General features: G+C 42.4%; 1 protein-coding gene across 2 annotated transcripts in view; it reads left to right on the top strand.

Annotated features, from left to right (window-relative positions):
* Window positions 1-17490, top strand: part of pik3c2a (phosphatidylinositol-4-phosphate 3-kinase, catalytic subunit type 2 alpha) — a 132131-nt gene that overhangs the window by 19121 nt on the left and 95520 nt on the right. For both annotated transcript variants that reach the window (XM_067993875.1, XM_067993874.1), the window contains one exon: window positions 15852-17078. In XM_067993875.1, the coding sequence (XP_067849976.1) occupies window positions 15936-17078 (1143 nt within the window). In that variant the 5' untranslated portion in view covers window positions 15852-15935. The remainder of the gene's footprint in view (window positions 1-15851; window positions 17079-17490) is intronic.

The raw sequence follows: 17490 nt of genomic DNA on the forward strand, positions 1-17490 counted from the left end.
TGGCACTTGTCTGGCACGAATGTTACTTGCCACTCATCAGCCCAAGCCTGGGTGTTGTCCAGGTCTTGCTGCATGCGGGCTCAGACTGCATTATTTGAGGGGTTGCGAATGGAACTGTACACTGTGCAATCATCAGCGAACATCCCCATTTCTGACCTAGTGATGGAGGGAAGGTCATTGATGAAGCAGCTAAAGATGGTTCCTTCGGACACTGCCCTAAGGAACTCCTGCAGCAATGCCCTGGGGCTGAGATGACTGGCCTCCAACAACCACTACCACCTTCCTTTGTGCTAGGTATGACTCCAGCCATTGGAGAGTTTTCCCCCTGATTCCCATTGACTTCAATTTTACTAGGGCTCCTTGGTGCCACACTCGGTCAAATGCTGCCTTGATGTCAAGGGCAGTAACTCACACCTCACCTCTGGAATTCAGCTCTTTTTTCCATGTTTGGACCAAGGCTGTAATGAGGTCTGGAGCCGAGTGGTCCTGGCAGAACCCAAACTGAGCATCGGTTAGCAGGTTATTGGTGAGTAAGTGCCGCTTGATAGCGCTGTCGACGACACCTTCCATCACTTTGATGATTGAGAGTAGACTGATGGGGCGGTAACTGGCCGGATTTGATTTGTCCTGCTTTTTGTGGACAGGACATACCTGGGCAATTTTCCACATTGTCGGGTAGGTGCCAGTGTTGTAGCTGTACTGGAACAGCTTGGCTAGAGGCGCAGCTAGTTCTGGAGCACAAGTCTTCAGCACTACAGCCGGGATGTTGTCGGGACCCATAGCCTTTGCTGTATCCAGTGCACTCAGCCGTTTCTTGATATCACGTGGAGTGAATCGAATTGGCTGAAGACGGGCTTCTGTGATGGTGGGGATATTGGGAGGAGGCCGAGATGGATCATCCACCCGGCACTTCTGGCTTACGATGCTTGCAAATGCTTCAGCCTGTCTTTTGCACTCACATGCTGGACTCCACCATCATTGAGGATGGGGATATTTACAGAGCCTCCTCCTCCCGTTAGTTGTTTAATTGTCCACCACCATTCACCACTGGATGTTGCAGGACTGCAGAGCTTTGATCTGATCCGTTGGTTATGGAATCGCTTAGCTCTGTCTATAGCATGTTGCTTCCGCTGTTTAGCATGCATGTCGTCCTGAGTTGTAGCTTCACCAGGTTGGCACCTCATTTTTAGGTACGCCTGGTGCTGCTCCTGGCATGCTCTTCTACACTCCTCATTGAACCAGGGTTGATCCCCTGGCTTGTTGGTAATGGTAGAGTGAGGAATATGCCGGGCCATGAGGTTACAGATTGTGGTGGAATATAATTCTGCTGCTGCTGATGGCCCACAGCGCCTCATAGATGCCCAGCTTTGAGCTGCTAGATCTGTTCTGAATCTATCCCATTTAGTACGGTGGTAGTGCCACACAACACGTTGGATGGTGTCCTCAGTGCGAAGACTGGCTTCGTCTCCACGAGGACTGTGCGTTGGTCACTTTTACCAATGCTGTCATGGACAGGTGCATTTGCGACAGGTACATTGGTGAGGACGAGGTCAAGTCAGTTTTTCCCTCGTGTTGGTTCGCTCACCACCTGCCGCAGGTCCAGTCTGGCAGCTATGTCCTTCAGGGCTCGGCCAGCTTGGTCAGTAGTGGTGCTACCGAGCCGCTCTTGGTGATGGACATTGAAGTCCCCCACCCAGAGTACATTCTGTGCCCTTGCTACCCTCAGTGCTTCCTCCAAGTGGTGCTCAACATGGAGGAGGACTGATTCATCAGCTGAGGGAGGATGGTAGGTGGTAATCAGCAGGAGGTTTCCTTGCCCATGTTTGACCCGATGCCATGAGATTTCACTGGGTCCAGAGTCAATGTTGAGGGCTCCCAGGGCCACTCCCTCCTGACTGTATATGACTGTACCGCCACCTCTGGTCGATCTCTCCTGACAGTGGTCAGGACATATCCAGGGATGGTGATGGAAGAGTCTGGGACGTTGGCTGAAAGGTATGATTCTGTAAGTATGGCTATGTCTGGTTGTTGTTTGATTAATCTGTGGGACAGCTCTCTCAATTTTGGCACAAGTCCCCAGATGTTCGTGAGGAGGACTTTGCAGGGTCGACTGGGCTTGGTGTTTTGCCGTGGTCGTTTCCAGTGCCTAGTGGTCCGATGCCGGGTGGTCCGTCTGGTTTTATTCTTATGACTTTTTTTTAGCGAGATTTTACAACTGAGTGGCTTGCTAGGCCATTTCAGACGGCAATTAAGAATCAACCACATTGGTGTGGGTCTGGAGTCAAATATAGGCCAGACCAGGTAAGGACGGCAGGTTTCCTTCCCTAAAGGACATTAGTGAACCAGATGGGTTTTTACGACAATCCAGTAGTTTCATGGCCACCATTACTGACACTAGTATTTTAATTCCAGATTTTATTTAATTAATTGAATTGTAAGTCTGAGTGGTGTTTCATGGAAATACAGTGCACCTGGATTGATAGATCAGCAATGATGGGTCTGTGGCATTTTGAGTAAGTTTAGTTCTGAATTTGATTTCAAACTGAATTCAAGCTGAGGTCAAACTTGGAGTGCCTGTTTGGTTTGATCTGCTGGAGCTCCAGTAGATCAGTTGTTTCTCTAAGATGCCCTTGTAGCGTTGTTAAACCTTTGTTCCCTCCCCCACCTCCTCAATCTGTTGAAGTAACCCATAGGAACATTCAGTCTTTGTATCATGAAGTATTTACCAAAAGCTGTACAGAATTTTTTTTTTGCCAACACACCTTTAAAGTTTTTTTTGAAAAAAAAAGCAGAAAAGAATTAGTTACGTAGGGCTCCACACCTGATAGTAGAGCCGAGTATAAATGATGCATAACTGAGTCCAAGTGGCCTTTCTACCCTTTCAGTTTGGAAGTGGTGTACACAGGATGTGGGGATGGAAAGTAAAATTCTGCAATGTTTTTGCTGTGCTGTTCAGTTTACAGGAATTGTTACTGGCGCTGCACGTCCTCAGGAATTGGGACTCTGTAATCTTTCTAGCTAACACAGTTGTCTCGGTTTAACCCTTGACCGTGCAGAATAAACGAGGGACCCATGTGGTCGGCACAAAAGCCGAACGTTCCTTAAGACTGTCCTGACTTTTACTTAAATTTTACGTTGTATTCAGTAACCTATTCTGATTGTGCTTTGTAATATTTAATGCTCTTGACTTAAAAAAATTTTAAAATCTTAAGCAGGATTAGAAGAGACTTCTTGAGATGCTTTTAGATCAGTGGCAGGTATTGCATTCAACAGACATAATACATTACAATCTGAGGGCAATCTACTTATGTTGCAATGTCTAAACGCCTTTTAACCTACAACACCTTTGGGCAAAATTCTGTCAGTGAGAGCTTATGAATGAAAGTGGAGATAATTGATTCACAGAAGTTTATTGGAGGGGGGAGAAGAGTAGCTGAGAATTAATTTTGTCTCATAAGAAAAACTGGCTTTCCAAAGACGATATCTTGTGTTCAATCCACTCTATTAAGTTGCAGCCCTTGCATGCCATGGCAAAATGAATTTACCTTTAGAGTTGAGACGATTGGCCTAATTTATTCAAGTCAAGCCTTTTAGCTGTGTACAACTAATGAGATTGTGTTGCAATGTTGCAACACAATAATGAAAACGCACAAGTCTAGAATGGTACGTGATTTTGTTGAAACACTTATCTGCAAGCTACATTTCCGACTAAGTGATTTTATTTTTTAGCAAAATATCCAGCCTTGGGTTTAATTTATTGAGTATAGTATGTTGAGGCAGTCACTTGCTTCATTTTTTTTTTAAGTAGGATTTTGTATCTTAATTTTGCAGCCTGTTGCTCATATCCTAACTCGCACCAAGTCCTGTTCACCCATCACCCCTGTGCTCGCTGACCTACATTGGCTCCTGGTCCAGCAGTGCCTTGAATTTAAAATTCTCATCCTTGTGTTCAAATCCCTCCATAGCCTCACCCCTCACTATCACTGTAACCTCCTACAGGCTTCCGAGAATTCTGCGTTCATCCAACTCTGGCCTCTTGTGCATTCTTGACTTCCTTCACCTCACCATTGGTGGCTGTGTCTTCAGCTGTCTAGGCCCCAAGCTGTGAAATTCCCTTCCTAAACCCCTCCACCTCTCTTCGGTTTTAAGAAGTATCTCTTTGACCAAGCTTTTGTTCACCTGTCCTAATGTCTTCTTTGGCTTGGTGACAATTTTTTGTCTGATTATGCTCCTGTGAAATGCCTTGGGGTGTTTTACTACGTTAAAGGCACTATATGAATGCAAATTGTTGCTGAAGTCTGGAATTGCAGTCCAATATATTGAAATTTGTATTTTTCAGATGTAATCACTTTTACCCAGCCTTTTTTTTGAAAAAGGTCAACAGTATGCATTTGTATTCCATGCTTATTTCCAAAAATAGAGTTTTGAGATTTCCTACATTAAAACATTGACTACACTTCAAAGTATTTCTGTGACTGTAAAGTGCTTTGGGACATCCTGTAGTTGTGAAAGACACTATATAAATGCAAGTTTTGATTTTATCTCTTCCCCATTATAGTGGCTGATATCTGAGTGGGTTGTTTACCCCACTGAATGACTTGTCCACAGTCTTAAGAACATATACTGTAGGTTCTTTTTCATGGCTTCACCTGAACGCTGGTCCATTAGAACACTCACTATTTTTGCAATGGATCAACAAGTGTAGCCAGTCTAAGGTGGCAATGTACATCCAGCACCACTGACCTACCCAGCAATCTGCTGTCATAGTCCAGAAAGTTGCTCTTGCAGCCTTCTTGCAAACTGCCTGTGACAGACACTTGTAATATGTACTAACCTTTTAAACTTGTGTTTATCATGTTTTTTTTAAAGTATTGATTTTTCTTGTTGTCTTTTAAGAGCTGAAGTTGGGCACTGCTAGTTCTGTATGCAGGTCTGGACTATGGAGAGCAAAGTATAAATTGGAGCATCAATTTCTCCTAAGTATCAGATGTGCAAAGCATAAATGATTTATTAAGTGAGTGATATTCTGTCCCAAGTTGTGGGTGCACCAAGAGCTGGCTTCTGATTTTTCTCTTGGCAGATTCTTATAGCCAGCAAAGACTAAAGACTTCATCCAATCAAACCGAGCTGACTTTTAAACCCATCTCAGTGATGAGTGTCACCTGTACTACACAGTCTCCTCTCTCCTCTCCTTACATTTTTAATTTACAGAAGCTAATCTTGATTAGTTCTTGTGAGGGCTCCAAGAAAAACTTGAATGTACAATGAATGTGTCTTTTTAAGGTTTTAGTTGATCTCTCCAAATTGATCTAGCCATGAATTTGTTTCTATCAGTTCTAGATGGGTACTTTGTATTTAAATGCTGTGTCAGTCAAGGAAATAGCGCTATCGTTATGTTGTGAAGGAAGAACAGTGTAACATTGAAGGTTCCTATTTGTTCTTTGGGCACCCAGCCAGTCATTTCTTTACAAATTTCCATGTTCTTTCATCTCCCTCCAAAGCATTTTGTTTTCTCTGTGTAACCATGAACCTTGTGATACAGCAAGTTTCCTGTTGCTGTTTAAAGTTGGACTTTTTTAAAAACTCCACAAATGCTAGGTTACAGTATATCTGTCTTTGTTGGAAGTAAATTATTTATTGAGAAAAATAGAGCATTTGGTTACTAGAGAATATTAATGAAAGCATAACATGCTGGTTAATGCAACACCAATGTAAACATTTATTCGGTAGGCAAGGGCTTGTTAAATATATTGCAGAAAATTAATTTGTGGATAAGCTACTGGTACAGCTGGTTGGATTATTGAATAATATTGAACCATCAGCTGTTAGCTGCTTCATCAATGACCTTCCCTCCATGGGGCTTGATCGGGTGGATGCGGTAAGCATGTTCCCAAGGATGGATGAAACTAGAACTAAGGGGCATAATCTTAGAATAAGGGGCTGCTCTTTCAAAACTGAGATGAGGAGAAACTTCTTCACTCAGAGGGTAGTAGGTCTGTGGAATTTGCTGCTCCAGGAAGCTGTGGAAGCTACATCATTAAATAAATTTAAAACAGAAATAGACAGTTTCCTAGAAGTAAAGGGAATTAGGGGTTCCGGGGAGCGGGCAGGAAATTGGACATGAATTTAGATTTGAGGTTAAGGTCAGATCAGCCATGATCTTATTGAATGGCGGAGCAGGCTCGAGGGGCTGATCGGCCTACTCCTGCTCCTATTTCTTATGTTCTTATAAGATCAGAAGTGGGGATGTTTGCTGATGATTGCACAGTGTACAGTTCCATTTGCAAAGCCTCAGATAATAAAGCAGCCCATGCCCGTGTGCAGCAAGACGTGGACAACATCCAGGCTTGGGCTGATAAATGGCAAGTAACATTCGTGCCAGACAATGACCATCTCCAACAAGAGAGAGTCTAACCAGCTCTCCTTGACATTCAACAGCATTACCATCACTGAATCCCCCACCATCAAAATCCTGGGGGTAACCATTGACCAGAAACTTAACTGGATCAGCCACACAAATACTGTGGCTACAAGAGCAGGTCAGAGGCTGGGTATTCTGTGGCGACTGACTCACCTCCTGACTCCCCAAAGCCTTTCCACCATCTACAAGGCACAAGTCAGGACTGTGATGGAATATTCTCCACTTGCCTGGATGAGTGCAGCTCCAACAACACTCAAGAAGCTCGACACCATCCAGGACAAAGCAGCCCACTTGATTGGCACCCCACCCACCACCTTAAACATTCACTCCCTCCAGCATCGGCGCACCGTGGCTGCAGTGTGAACCATCTACAAGATGCACTGCAGCAACGCACCAAGGCTTCTTCGACAGCACCTCCCAAACCCGTGACCTCTACCACCTAGAAGGACAAGGGCAGCAGGCACAAGGGAACACCACCACCTGCACGTTCCCCCCCCAAGTCACACACTATCCTGACTTGGAAATATATCACCGTTCCTTCATCATCTGTGGGAGTAACAGCACTGTGGGAGTATCTTCACCACACTGACTGCAGCGGTTCACGAAGGCGGCTCACCACCACCTTCTCAAAGGCAATTAGGGATGAGCAATAAATGCTGGCCTTGCCAGCAACGCCCATGTCCCATGAATGAATAAAAAAATATATAGTATGCCAAGGAATGGTTGAATCTGACTTCTAGCTTGTAATTCTACACAATTTAGGTTGTTGTGGTATGTTGGAGGGAGGGGTGGGTGCAGTGGGAAGGGGAAGGAGAGAGATAGTCTTAATTTCAATTGAATCATCTGATGAAGGCATCATATGGAAATGTATTATTTTTTCTCTCACCCCCTTCCTTTGACACTAAAGGGTCTTTGGTATTCTGTTGTGACTCTTGCACATTTGTCCTATTAATACTGGAACAGAGTGGCTGTCTGAAAATGCCGTATTGTGAGGTGGCCGTCTCCATTTCTTCCATGTACTTGCCACTTCTATTGATTCTGATTGTTGTTTTGCGCCTTTACAGGTTTATATTGGAGGACATACTTTAAACTGATAGGGTTTTGCCATTGCAGTGCATAACAATTTGTAGGTAAAGCATGATGAATGACTTGTTGATAATTATATTTGCATTCTTCCATCTACTTGGGCTCCTCTGTCTGCTGCTAGGAATATATGCAGCGTTTTAAATTGGAAAAGATAGCGTTTGAAACCCAGGTGTGTTTATATGTGGAAAACTTTTACAAAAGCAAATCCTGATGATTTTCAGGGACAAACTAACTTGCATTAGTTACTTTAGAAAGTAACCACAATGCCATTTTGGGGCCACCAGTAATTCTGCCTCTCGAGCTAAAAAATAACTTATCCTGAAGGGTAATAATGTAAGTATAAAAATAAAATGGGTAGTTATGTGACTGGACTAGTAATCCCAGAAACCTGGTCTAATCAAGAGAATATGAGTTCAAATCCCATCGTGGCAGTTTGAGAATTTGAATTCAGTTTTTTTTTAAATCTGGAAATAAAAAGCTGGGTATCAGTAAAAGTGACCAAGAAGCTGTAATATTGTCATTAAAAACCCAGCTGTTTCACTAATGTCCTTTTTAGGGAAGGAAACCTGCTGTCCTTTACCAATGTAGTTGACTCTTAGCTGCCCTCTGAAGTGGCTTCGCAAGCCAGTCAGCTGTATCAAATTGCTCATTGTTCAAGACGAAGGCCCACCACCACGTTCTCCGGGCAACTAGGGATGGGCAATAAATGCCAGCCTTGCCAGCAACACCCACATCCCGATTGAATATATATTTTTAAAAATAAAAGGTGCTTCAATACAAATTTACAGGGTCTTATTTCTTTCATTGAGATTCCAAGGCCAGATGAATGTTAATTTGTGAATTGAAACCTTTTACAATATGCACCTACATTAATCTCAGCTGGCAGTGCATTCTACATTCACAAATAAAACTGTCTCACTCACATCTGCTTCTATCTGACAGTCCAGAGACTGGCAGTGTGAGCAAAATGATTTAACTATTCAAAACTTTATTTTCTCAGTAGCTTCAGGAAGGATGAATGAATTGATATCCAAACAAAACCTTAAAAGTTCTGTGCCAGCTGCATACCCCAGAAAGTGAGAGAATAGTTTTTAACAGAAGAGCTACATTTTTTAGCTGCTTTAGTTTTTTTTTTATTCATTCATGGGATGTGGGCGTCGCTGGCGAGGTCGGCATTTATTGCCCATCCCTAATTGCCCTTGAGAAGATGGTGGTGAGCCACCTTCTTGAACCGCTGCAGTCCGTATGGTGAAGGTTCTCCCACAGTGATGTTAGGAAGGGAGTTCCAGGATTTTGACCCAGCGACGATGAAGGAATGGCAATATATTTCCAAGTCGGGATGATGTGTGACTTGGAGGGGAACGTGCAGGTGGTGTTGTTCCCATGTACCTGCTGCTCTTGTCCTTCTAGGTGGTAGAGGTCGCGGGTTTGGGAGGTGCTGTCGAAGAAGCTTTGGCGAGTTGCTGCAGTGCATCCTGTGGAGGGTACACACTGCAGCCACAGAGCGCCGGTGGTGAAGGGAGTGAATGTTTAGGGTGGTGGATGGAGTGCCAATCAAGCGGGCTGCTTTGTCCTGGATGGTGTCGAGCTTCTTGAGTGTGGTTGGAGCTGCACTCATCCAGGCAAGTTGCAGATCACTTTAGAGATGAACACGATATAAACACTCCTGTAACTTTTGACTTCCAGAAACCGTCTTTAACTTTGCTGCCTTTGTTTCACGTGTAACCAACAGTGGGAGAAAGCAAGGTTGGATTTTTAGTATTCCAGTTCTGTCTTTCTGTTTTTGTTGATTGTTGTTGAGCGCCTTGGATCCAAGTGGGGGAAAAAAGGTAATTTGGTTTTAATCCTTGTGATACTTGGGTTGAAATGTACACTGTCCATTTACATCCTTAATGTTTTGGCAATTGGATGTTCAAGAAGACGCAGTATGAACCGATGGACCCAACATTGCACATTAGTGAAACCCTGCAGACGAGGCAGATTCGTCATTGAACAATCCATTTCGATTGGAAACTGGGTCACTGTTATCAATTTTGCTTTTAATTCTGCTCCCAAGCTGTGAATGGCTAATAGGGAATCCCACAGCAATTCTAGTTTTGATCTCTTTTTAATCACTGAATTTTTGGTGTCAACTCAGTATTCTCCGCCCGCCCCCCCACCCCCCTTGCAACACCATTGATTTGTATATAATGTGCGAATAAAAACAAGCTATTTTAAAAGCAGTGTGAAAGTAAGAATTGAGGTTCCTCAGTAAGTACTAAAATTAAGGAATCCTCTTCTGCGTTTCCCTAAATGTTGCCTGCTTAATATTGAAAGAGTGACTTCGTTCGAGATTTTTATCACCACTGTATTAATAATGCATGGTATTTTTAAAAATTGTTCTCTTGGATATGGGTGATGCTGACAAGACCACATTTATTACCCATCCCTACAATTGATGGAGATCAATATGTTTGCTGCAGTTTAGAAATTTAATATCGCACAAATGAAAGTGTTTATTTATGTTGCCAACTTCATTCATAGTGCATATAAGCAGACCTTTTTACAAAGGTATTGCTGGGTCTGCAGCCATTTTTATTTGGGGTGGTTCAGTTGGTCTTTAATTGTCCAGCTCAACAATGTCACTATCAGTGCATCTCCTCAAATTAATATTCAGCCTATTTTTAATGGATGCAACAGTACAGATTTTTAATCTTGATTTACTTGAGGTTTTGATGTGGACTCGTCTTGATCATATATTAATTGAATGGAAGGATAGAGTTTCCCCTTTTCTCTTTGTCTCCCTCCCCCAAATTGCTCCTTGAGGTCCTGGCTGAGGTTCACTAAGTAAATATCCACATTGCGCACTGGCCATAGATACACAATATGGTTTCAGTACAATCTATGGAACTGTGAGAAAAGAGTTACTTTAAAAAAAAAAGAACTTTATTGATTTGTGGCAGTAGATTGAACTTGTCAATTCTCTCCAGAGAACATTATTTTACATCTAAAAGTTGCACTTATACATATTTGCTTAAACTTTTCATGTATTTTTAAAAATTCCTTTCAGGGCTAATAGTGAGCAGCATATGTGTTTGAGTTGAATGAGAAAACTTTTTTAAAAGGGTCTAGAACACGTAGAATTATGTGCGTCTTAATGTTTTAAAAAAAATAAACCACTAATACTTCCAGTTATTAAAGCAAGGTGGTACTGGGGGAGGAGGAGAGAGAGAGAGGAACTGCAAGAATTGTAATATGTTACCAGTGACTGTTCTACTTTCACTTGGTTGTTCTGTTCCTCACTCTGCTGCATGTGCAAATCTTTTAATCAAATGCTTTTTGAAAGTCATAATAATAAAGTTCATTTGCTTTTTGAGTTGTATCAAACCCGATGAAGCAGTCATAATTAATTCCTGTTAAATACAAATTCCTTTGGCTATTCTAAGATGACAATGTTGTGTTCAAAAGATGGACATGTTGCCACGTTGTCCTTGGTGCACAAGTGTTCACATTTTTAACTTCATTGACCAGTAGGCACTTGATGGCATCAACTTGTGCTGATCTGAATTGTAAATTGAATTATACTTTTGATTCCAGGATTTTTAAAGTGCACACAATCATAGGAATTATAATACAGAAACAGGTAATTTGGCCAAATCAGCCCATGTTGGTGTTTATCCTCTGCACAAGTCCTAATCTCATGTGCCTGGCCTGTTCCCATGCCCCTTTATCCCCATTTACTTCAACCTACTATCTAACCTATTCTTAAATGTTGACATGGTCTTTGTTTCAATCACTAACTCTGGTAATGCAATCCATAGCCTCTCAACCCTTTTTTTAAAAAAAGGGTGTCCTCTCTGCCCGAATTCTTTTACATTTAACCGTGCATCTACGTGCCCTCATTTAGACCCCTGTCGAATTCCTTCATAATTTTAAACACCACTACCAATTTAACTCTTAATCTCCTCCCATTCTAACAAAAACTGATGCAGCTATCTGCATAACCTACTCTTGTGTTTAGTCAAGGAATGCTGAAAGAACCTTGGAACAACCTAAAGTTTTATTGAACCTTGTTGGGGTGGTTTGCCAGTAGTTTAGAACTGCATTGCAGAGTCTGGGTAGATTAGGCCTGAAGTGGACCTTGAGCCTCTAGCCCTCTAACCCAGGTGAGAGTGCTACCAACTGAGCCAACCTTATTGAAAATGAAGTGGGTACAGTAGTTCTGAGGCTGCTTCAGCTATAGCAGCAGCAAAATGGTGCTTTTAGGACCCAGTGGAAACTCTTAACTGTGTTCCCCATGCCTCCCTTATCGCTTCATACTTAACACAATATGCTTTGTGTGTTGTGCCAAAAGCTCATGAGAAATGCTGCACAGTTGCAGATTAGTTTGGGTACATCAAAATGGCAGTCTTTTGTACCCACTTAGTAATTCTGGATATTTGTTTAACTTTACCTCTAGAGACTGTTTTCTTTTCAGTGTAATTAAATTTTTTCTGTAGCTATTTGTTTCCAAGCCAGAATACTGGTTAACGACAAGAATGTTGGATTTAATACAACTTCAAAAAGGCTATGAATTAGCTGCATTGTACTGGGAATGGTTGCGAACATAGCAAGGCTAAAAATGCTGATAGTCCTCAGTCCATACAAGGTAAATGCCATTGAAGTGTTGACCACTAACTGTTGCTGGGTAAAATTACTGAGAATGGTAATGTTTACAAACTTGTTCATTTTATAAGTGACTTGTAAGTTCTTAATTGTGGAAGTTTGTACCTCCAGAAATGCCATTATTGAGAACATTCAATTGAAAAAGAATCTTGACATCATATGGTTCTTTCAGAAATGTTTCAATGCTTCCCACATATAATTAATTTGAAGCACAATGGCTGTTATATAGCCAAACATAGCAGCCATTTTACACAAAAAGATCCTGCTTGCAGCATTCAGATGAATGATCAGTTGATCGGTTTTTGGTTTAGGAGGAATGTTGGGATGTCTTGATTGGGCTGTCTCTGTGTTTAGTACCTCAGCCATATCAAGATTACAATTCTTGGTCTTAAAAATCAATGCTGCTTCACTCAAGCGGAATATGATGTTGGTGAGATGTACATCCCATGTATGAAATATCATCACTATATGTCAGGGTGTAATGCTCAACCTCTGATGGAACAGAATCCACCAGCCACTGAAACATGACTGATGTATTCTTCATCCCAAAAGGTGTGGCACTAAACGTAACGTGATCAAGCCATGACAGTACATGCCAAAGGCCTTTTTACAAGTCGAGTCATTGGACATTTGGCATGGCCAGCTTCTTGAAGATGGCCACCATGTGAGGAATAGGGTAGGCAGCAGCTTCTGTCAGGTCATTTAGTTTCTAATAATCTATGCAGAATAATCTATTCCATGTTCAAGATCTCCTGCACTTTGCTAGTTTTGTGTTCCCTCATAGTATGACTTGGGGTATGTGCATAGGCAACTCAAATCCAGTGCACCAATGTTTACTTCATGCACAAACTGCTTCATGTAATCTGGCTTGCCTGAGAACAGTGACTGAAATCTTAGCAATATCTTCCCAGTTTAGTGTTTCTGTGTGGGACATAACTGAGTTGATAGAATCTAATCTATCAAGGGGCCTTTTTTTACCCTCAGATTAAAGATCTACAATCTCAACTTCTTTGCCCTCCTTTGGGACAGCCATGATGCATATGGTCATTTTCCTCCCAGTTGATTTGAAGTATATTTGGGCAATAGACTTGGTGTTTACATAGTGATTTGGTTACCTCAGCTGTATAATCTACCAAGACCAGCCTTTCCGCCGCAATACATGGACCGGCCCTGTAACTTGTATGACTTTGGTAGCAGAACTAAGAGCGTTCTGCGGCCCAGTTGATACTCCTAGTACTTGGCACTGTGGTTGTCCTAGCTTTTCTAGTGATCCTGCATGCATTCAAGACTCTCCTGTGCATGTTTGAACAATCTAGTAGATCATTTCTTAATTTGACCCCAAACTGCACTAATTTATTGTTCTAGTAGATTGGAGGCAAATGGTCAGAGAATAATGTTTGTTTTTTTTTGTTAATGGGCCATGTGCTGTATAACATTTGGATGGTGAGAATCCTGTCGATGGTTGGGGGTACCTTTCAGTAGGCAACATTTTATTCCAGTCCTTTTTGGGGTTCTGCTCAACATGTGTACATCATTGTGAATCAGTGTGCTACTAAATCTCTACTAGCCTGTTTGCCTGAAGATGGTACATGATGGATCCAGGTTGTTTTCTTTGGCATTGCCGCACATGAAACTATCCCAAATTAATGCAAAATACTGTGGATATTGGAAATCTGAAATAAAAACAGAAAATGCTAGAAATACTCAGTGGGCCAGGCAGCATCAATGGAGAGAGAAAACGTTTCAGGTTGATGATTTGTCGTCAGAACTTAAAGAGGATAGAGATTTAACAGTTTATTAGCAAATGTAGAGCCAGGGAAAGAAGGGGCAGAGGAGTGGAGGAAAGAACAGAAGGGAAGGTCTGTGATCGGGTGGAGGGCAGGACTCATTAAATGACAAAAGGTATGTTGGTGCAAGGCAAAAGGTGGTGGTAATGGGACAAATAAAGAAACGAAAGATTGATCTAGAGGAGCTCTAAATGGCAACAGCAGAACTTGCTGTCTGAAAAATTGGGAGCAGTGGTTATGTTCTGAAGTTGTTGAAATCACTGTTGAGGCCAGATGGCTGTAAAGTGCCTAATTGAAAGATGAAATGCTGTCCCTCGAGCTTCTGTTGAGCTTCACTGGAACGGTGTAGGAGGACAGAGGTGGGAGTGGAACGGAGAATTAACATGACAAACAACCGGAAGCTCAGCCACCTGGTTGAACAAAATCTCCTCTGGGAACTTGACTCTAATGGACATTTCCAACAATGAGTCCGCCACATTGCCCACATGCGCTTACATGAAAGCTATTGCTTCGAGATACCTGGTCATTTAGTCTACCCTTGTTGATGTACTGTTTGCCTGACTGACGCCTTGCAGAATGGCCGTGCGATATTTATGCCCGCCCTCTTGAAAGGTCTGTTCAATATTTTTCCCCGGTTGAGCATTTTTCATCCCTGTTTTAGATAAGCCCATGCTCCCTTCTGAACTGGAGTGTAACTACCTGCCTAATATCTGGTTAATTTGTAACGAGCTGCAAGGTTGAACAAAACGCTGGTCACTTTTTTAATTTTGGCTTACTGGTTATTGTGGTAGAATAAATGCTTCACTAGATTGTGGCTTAGTTTATAGATTATGAAGCAGATTTATTAAATATTAGATGGGTAAATAAACAGAAGCAGTAACATAGTAGATTTACAGTAGTTACAGGCTTAACTAGCCAACGTCGGCAGCTAATTAAACCTGCGACAATAAATTGCGGTGTGAAATGAACTGGTAAGATCCCTTAACATTAATCTTGCTGATCATGCAGGATTTTGCTGACGTTTATTAGTCTCTGGCTTCAGGTGGACTGCTCAATTGGAACAAGATAGACTGAGGAATACTTCAAAATTTTAACTGGGACAGAAGAAATTTAAAATTTTATTATAAAATTGAATACAAGAGCTGTCAATCAAACATGTATGCAAACAAAGACACTGATGCATGGATTGAATCAAATGGTTTTGCCCTTCCTCTGTTGGTGTCTACGCAACTTGTACATTTTGGAGTTATTGTATTTTTTTTAAAAAGCTGCGCTATTTTGTGTAAGCAAACCTGTTTCTTTAACCCTGTATGTACTGTGAGAGAAAGAAACGGATATCGTACACTTCAGATAAAAAAGCTTAGTTCTTGTCACGACACCACCTTCCCACCAGTGTCAACCAGTGGGATTGTATATTCTCTCCCAGAAATCTCTCTGATCTGAAATGAAGCTAATCTCTGATGGGTCCGACTCACCACCTACCTTTTTGAATCAGAGTGATACATGGCCCAGGGAAATATAAGGAAAAGTTGGAAGTAAATTAAAGGGGCCCTGATTTCTGGCGAAGAAGGAGGAAGGGAAGTTTTTTGGGATGAGATGCTATCCAAACGGCTACATTGGTAGCTAATAACAGGTTGTTAAATCAGGCTCTCTGCCAGAGGTAGACTCAATCTCAACACTTCGGTATGAAACATGCATTTGGGAAAACTAATTTTATGGGTAGTTTCACTGAAAAGTCTGACCCTCAAGCTACAAAATATACAGCACCTGGATGAAGTGAACCTAACCTGGTATGAAAGTGGTTCTTAAATTGTGTAACTCTAGTTGTAATGTAGGAGAGAAGTGTAGGTTAGCTAAAAGGCTACACGGGTGGATAGTATTTTTAATTTATTTCTTTTTAAATCCCTTTTTAGGGCTCTAGCTTCTGATTGCTGGGGGTTTCCCAGCTAAGAACACTTGGATCTGCTCTGATAAATGGGAATCTACCAGTTGACGCCATGGCCCAGATATCCAGTAGAAATGGGTTCAAGCAGTCTGCCCCTGCGACAGTGGGCCACTCTGGGAAGCGAGCTGTTGGCAAGGAAGAAGCCCTGCAAATGGAGGCTGAAGCCTTGGCTAGGTTACAGAAGGAGAGAAGCCAGGGTCTAAAAGAAGATCATCCAGTGAACTCTGCCAGCGGTGCATGCCAGAAAGCTCCAAGTACCAGACAGGAGTATGATCTCATTCACTTCCCAGAGGCAGAGAACTCAAAGAAGCAAGCTGCTGATGCTCTGTCTGACCTGGATATAGAAAAACTGACTTCGGCTGAACTAGAAAATTTGCTGTTGGACACAAACTTTGGCCCCAAAAAAATAGCCCGACCACACACATTACCAAATACTCCTCTCGTAAGCCCATCGTTCTCTAGCCAGTTTTACAATCGGGCGCCTTTCTCCGGGGCACAGTGGGCAGGTGGATTACAGAGGCCTATAGTCCAAACAACCGGTTATCATGCAACACCTGTGACGTATCCTCAACCGCCTGATCCTTTTCAGAATGGCTTTGGTCCAGGACAGTCTTCATACCGACCTTCAGAGCCAGTTTATGTTGGCCTTCATGCACATCAGTACATGTCCTTCCCACTCCAGCCTGCTACACCTGTACACTCTGCAGGCGTTCTACCTGTTTATTCAACTGTCACGCCTGAGCTTGCAAAACTGTACGATAAAATAGCCAGCACATCAGAATACTTGAAAAATAGTAAGTCAAGCAATGATTTGGAATCAGCCAGCACTATGGTTCCTAAGCTGCCAGTGTGTGAAAACGCAAGTGATGTTAGCAAATTTGACTGGTTGGATCTTGACCCACTCAGCAAATCAAGGATCGAAAACCTGGAGCTCTCGCACAGTGCAACAGTGACTGAGCAGAAAGCAGATGGTGGTGCTGCGGCTGGGGATCCTTGGGAGCAAGTGCTGCAAAAACAGACTCCGTTAGAAAGCAGCAGCCAACCCGATGTGAAGAACGAGGCGGCATCGTTGAAGCAGCCAAATGGGAAATCTGTATCTGGAGCTTCAGTTACACGTAGTTTATCACTTAATTTACGGTCCACAAGTTCACAGCTTTCTCACCGAATACAAGGACAGAACACCAAGGCTTCACAGGTACGAGGTTTCTATCTTATCCGGTCAAAATTTGCACTGTACCTCAAATTGTGCTTTACCTCATTGGCCATTAACTGATGGGCAAACTTGGCACAGAGTGCTGTAACTTGTGTTGGTGGGTTTACAAAATAGATTATTCCCTGGTTTTCCCCCTCTCTTTAAAAAGCGGAGTGACGTGCAATTTTCCGTCCCTCTAGATTGGAAAATTGCACATGGCATTCCGCTTTTTAAGAAAGAGCGAGGGAAACCAGGGAATTATAGACCAGTTAGCCTAACATCTGTTGTGGGGAAAATTCTGGAGTCTATAATTAAGGATAGGGTGACTGAACACCTCAAATTTTCAGTTAATTTGAGAGAACCAGCATGGATTTCTGAAAGGTAGGTCGTGCCTGACAAACCTGATTGAATTTTT

The sequence above is a fragment of the Heptranchias perlo genome, chromosome 12 (genome assembly GCF_035084215.1).
Source record: "Heptranchias perlo isolate sHepPer1 chromosome 12, sHepPer1.hap1, whole genome shotgun sequence".
NCBI classification, from domain to species: Eukaryota; Metazoa; Chordata; class Chondrichthyes; order Hexanchiformes; family Hexanchidae; genus Heptranchias; species Heptranchias perlo.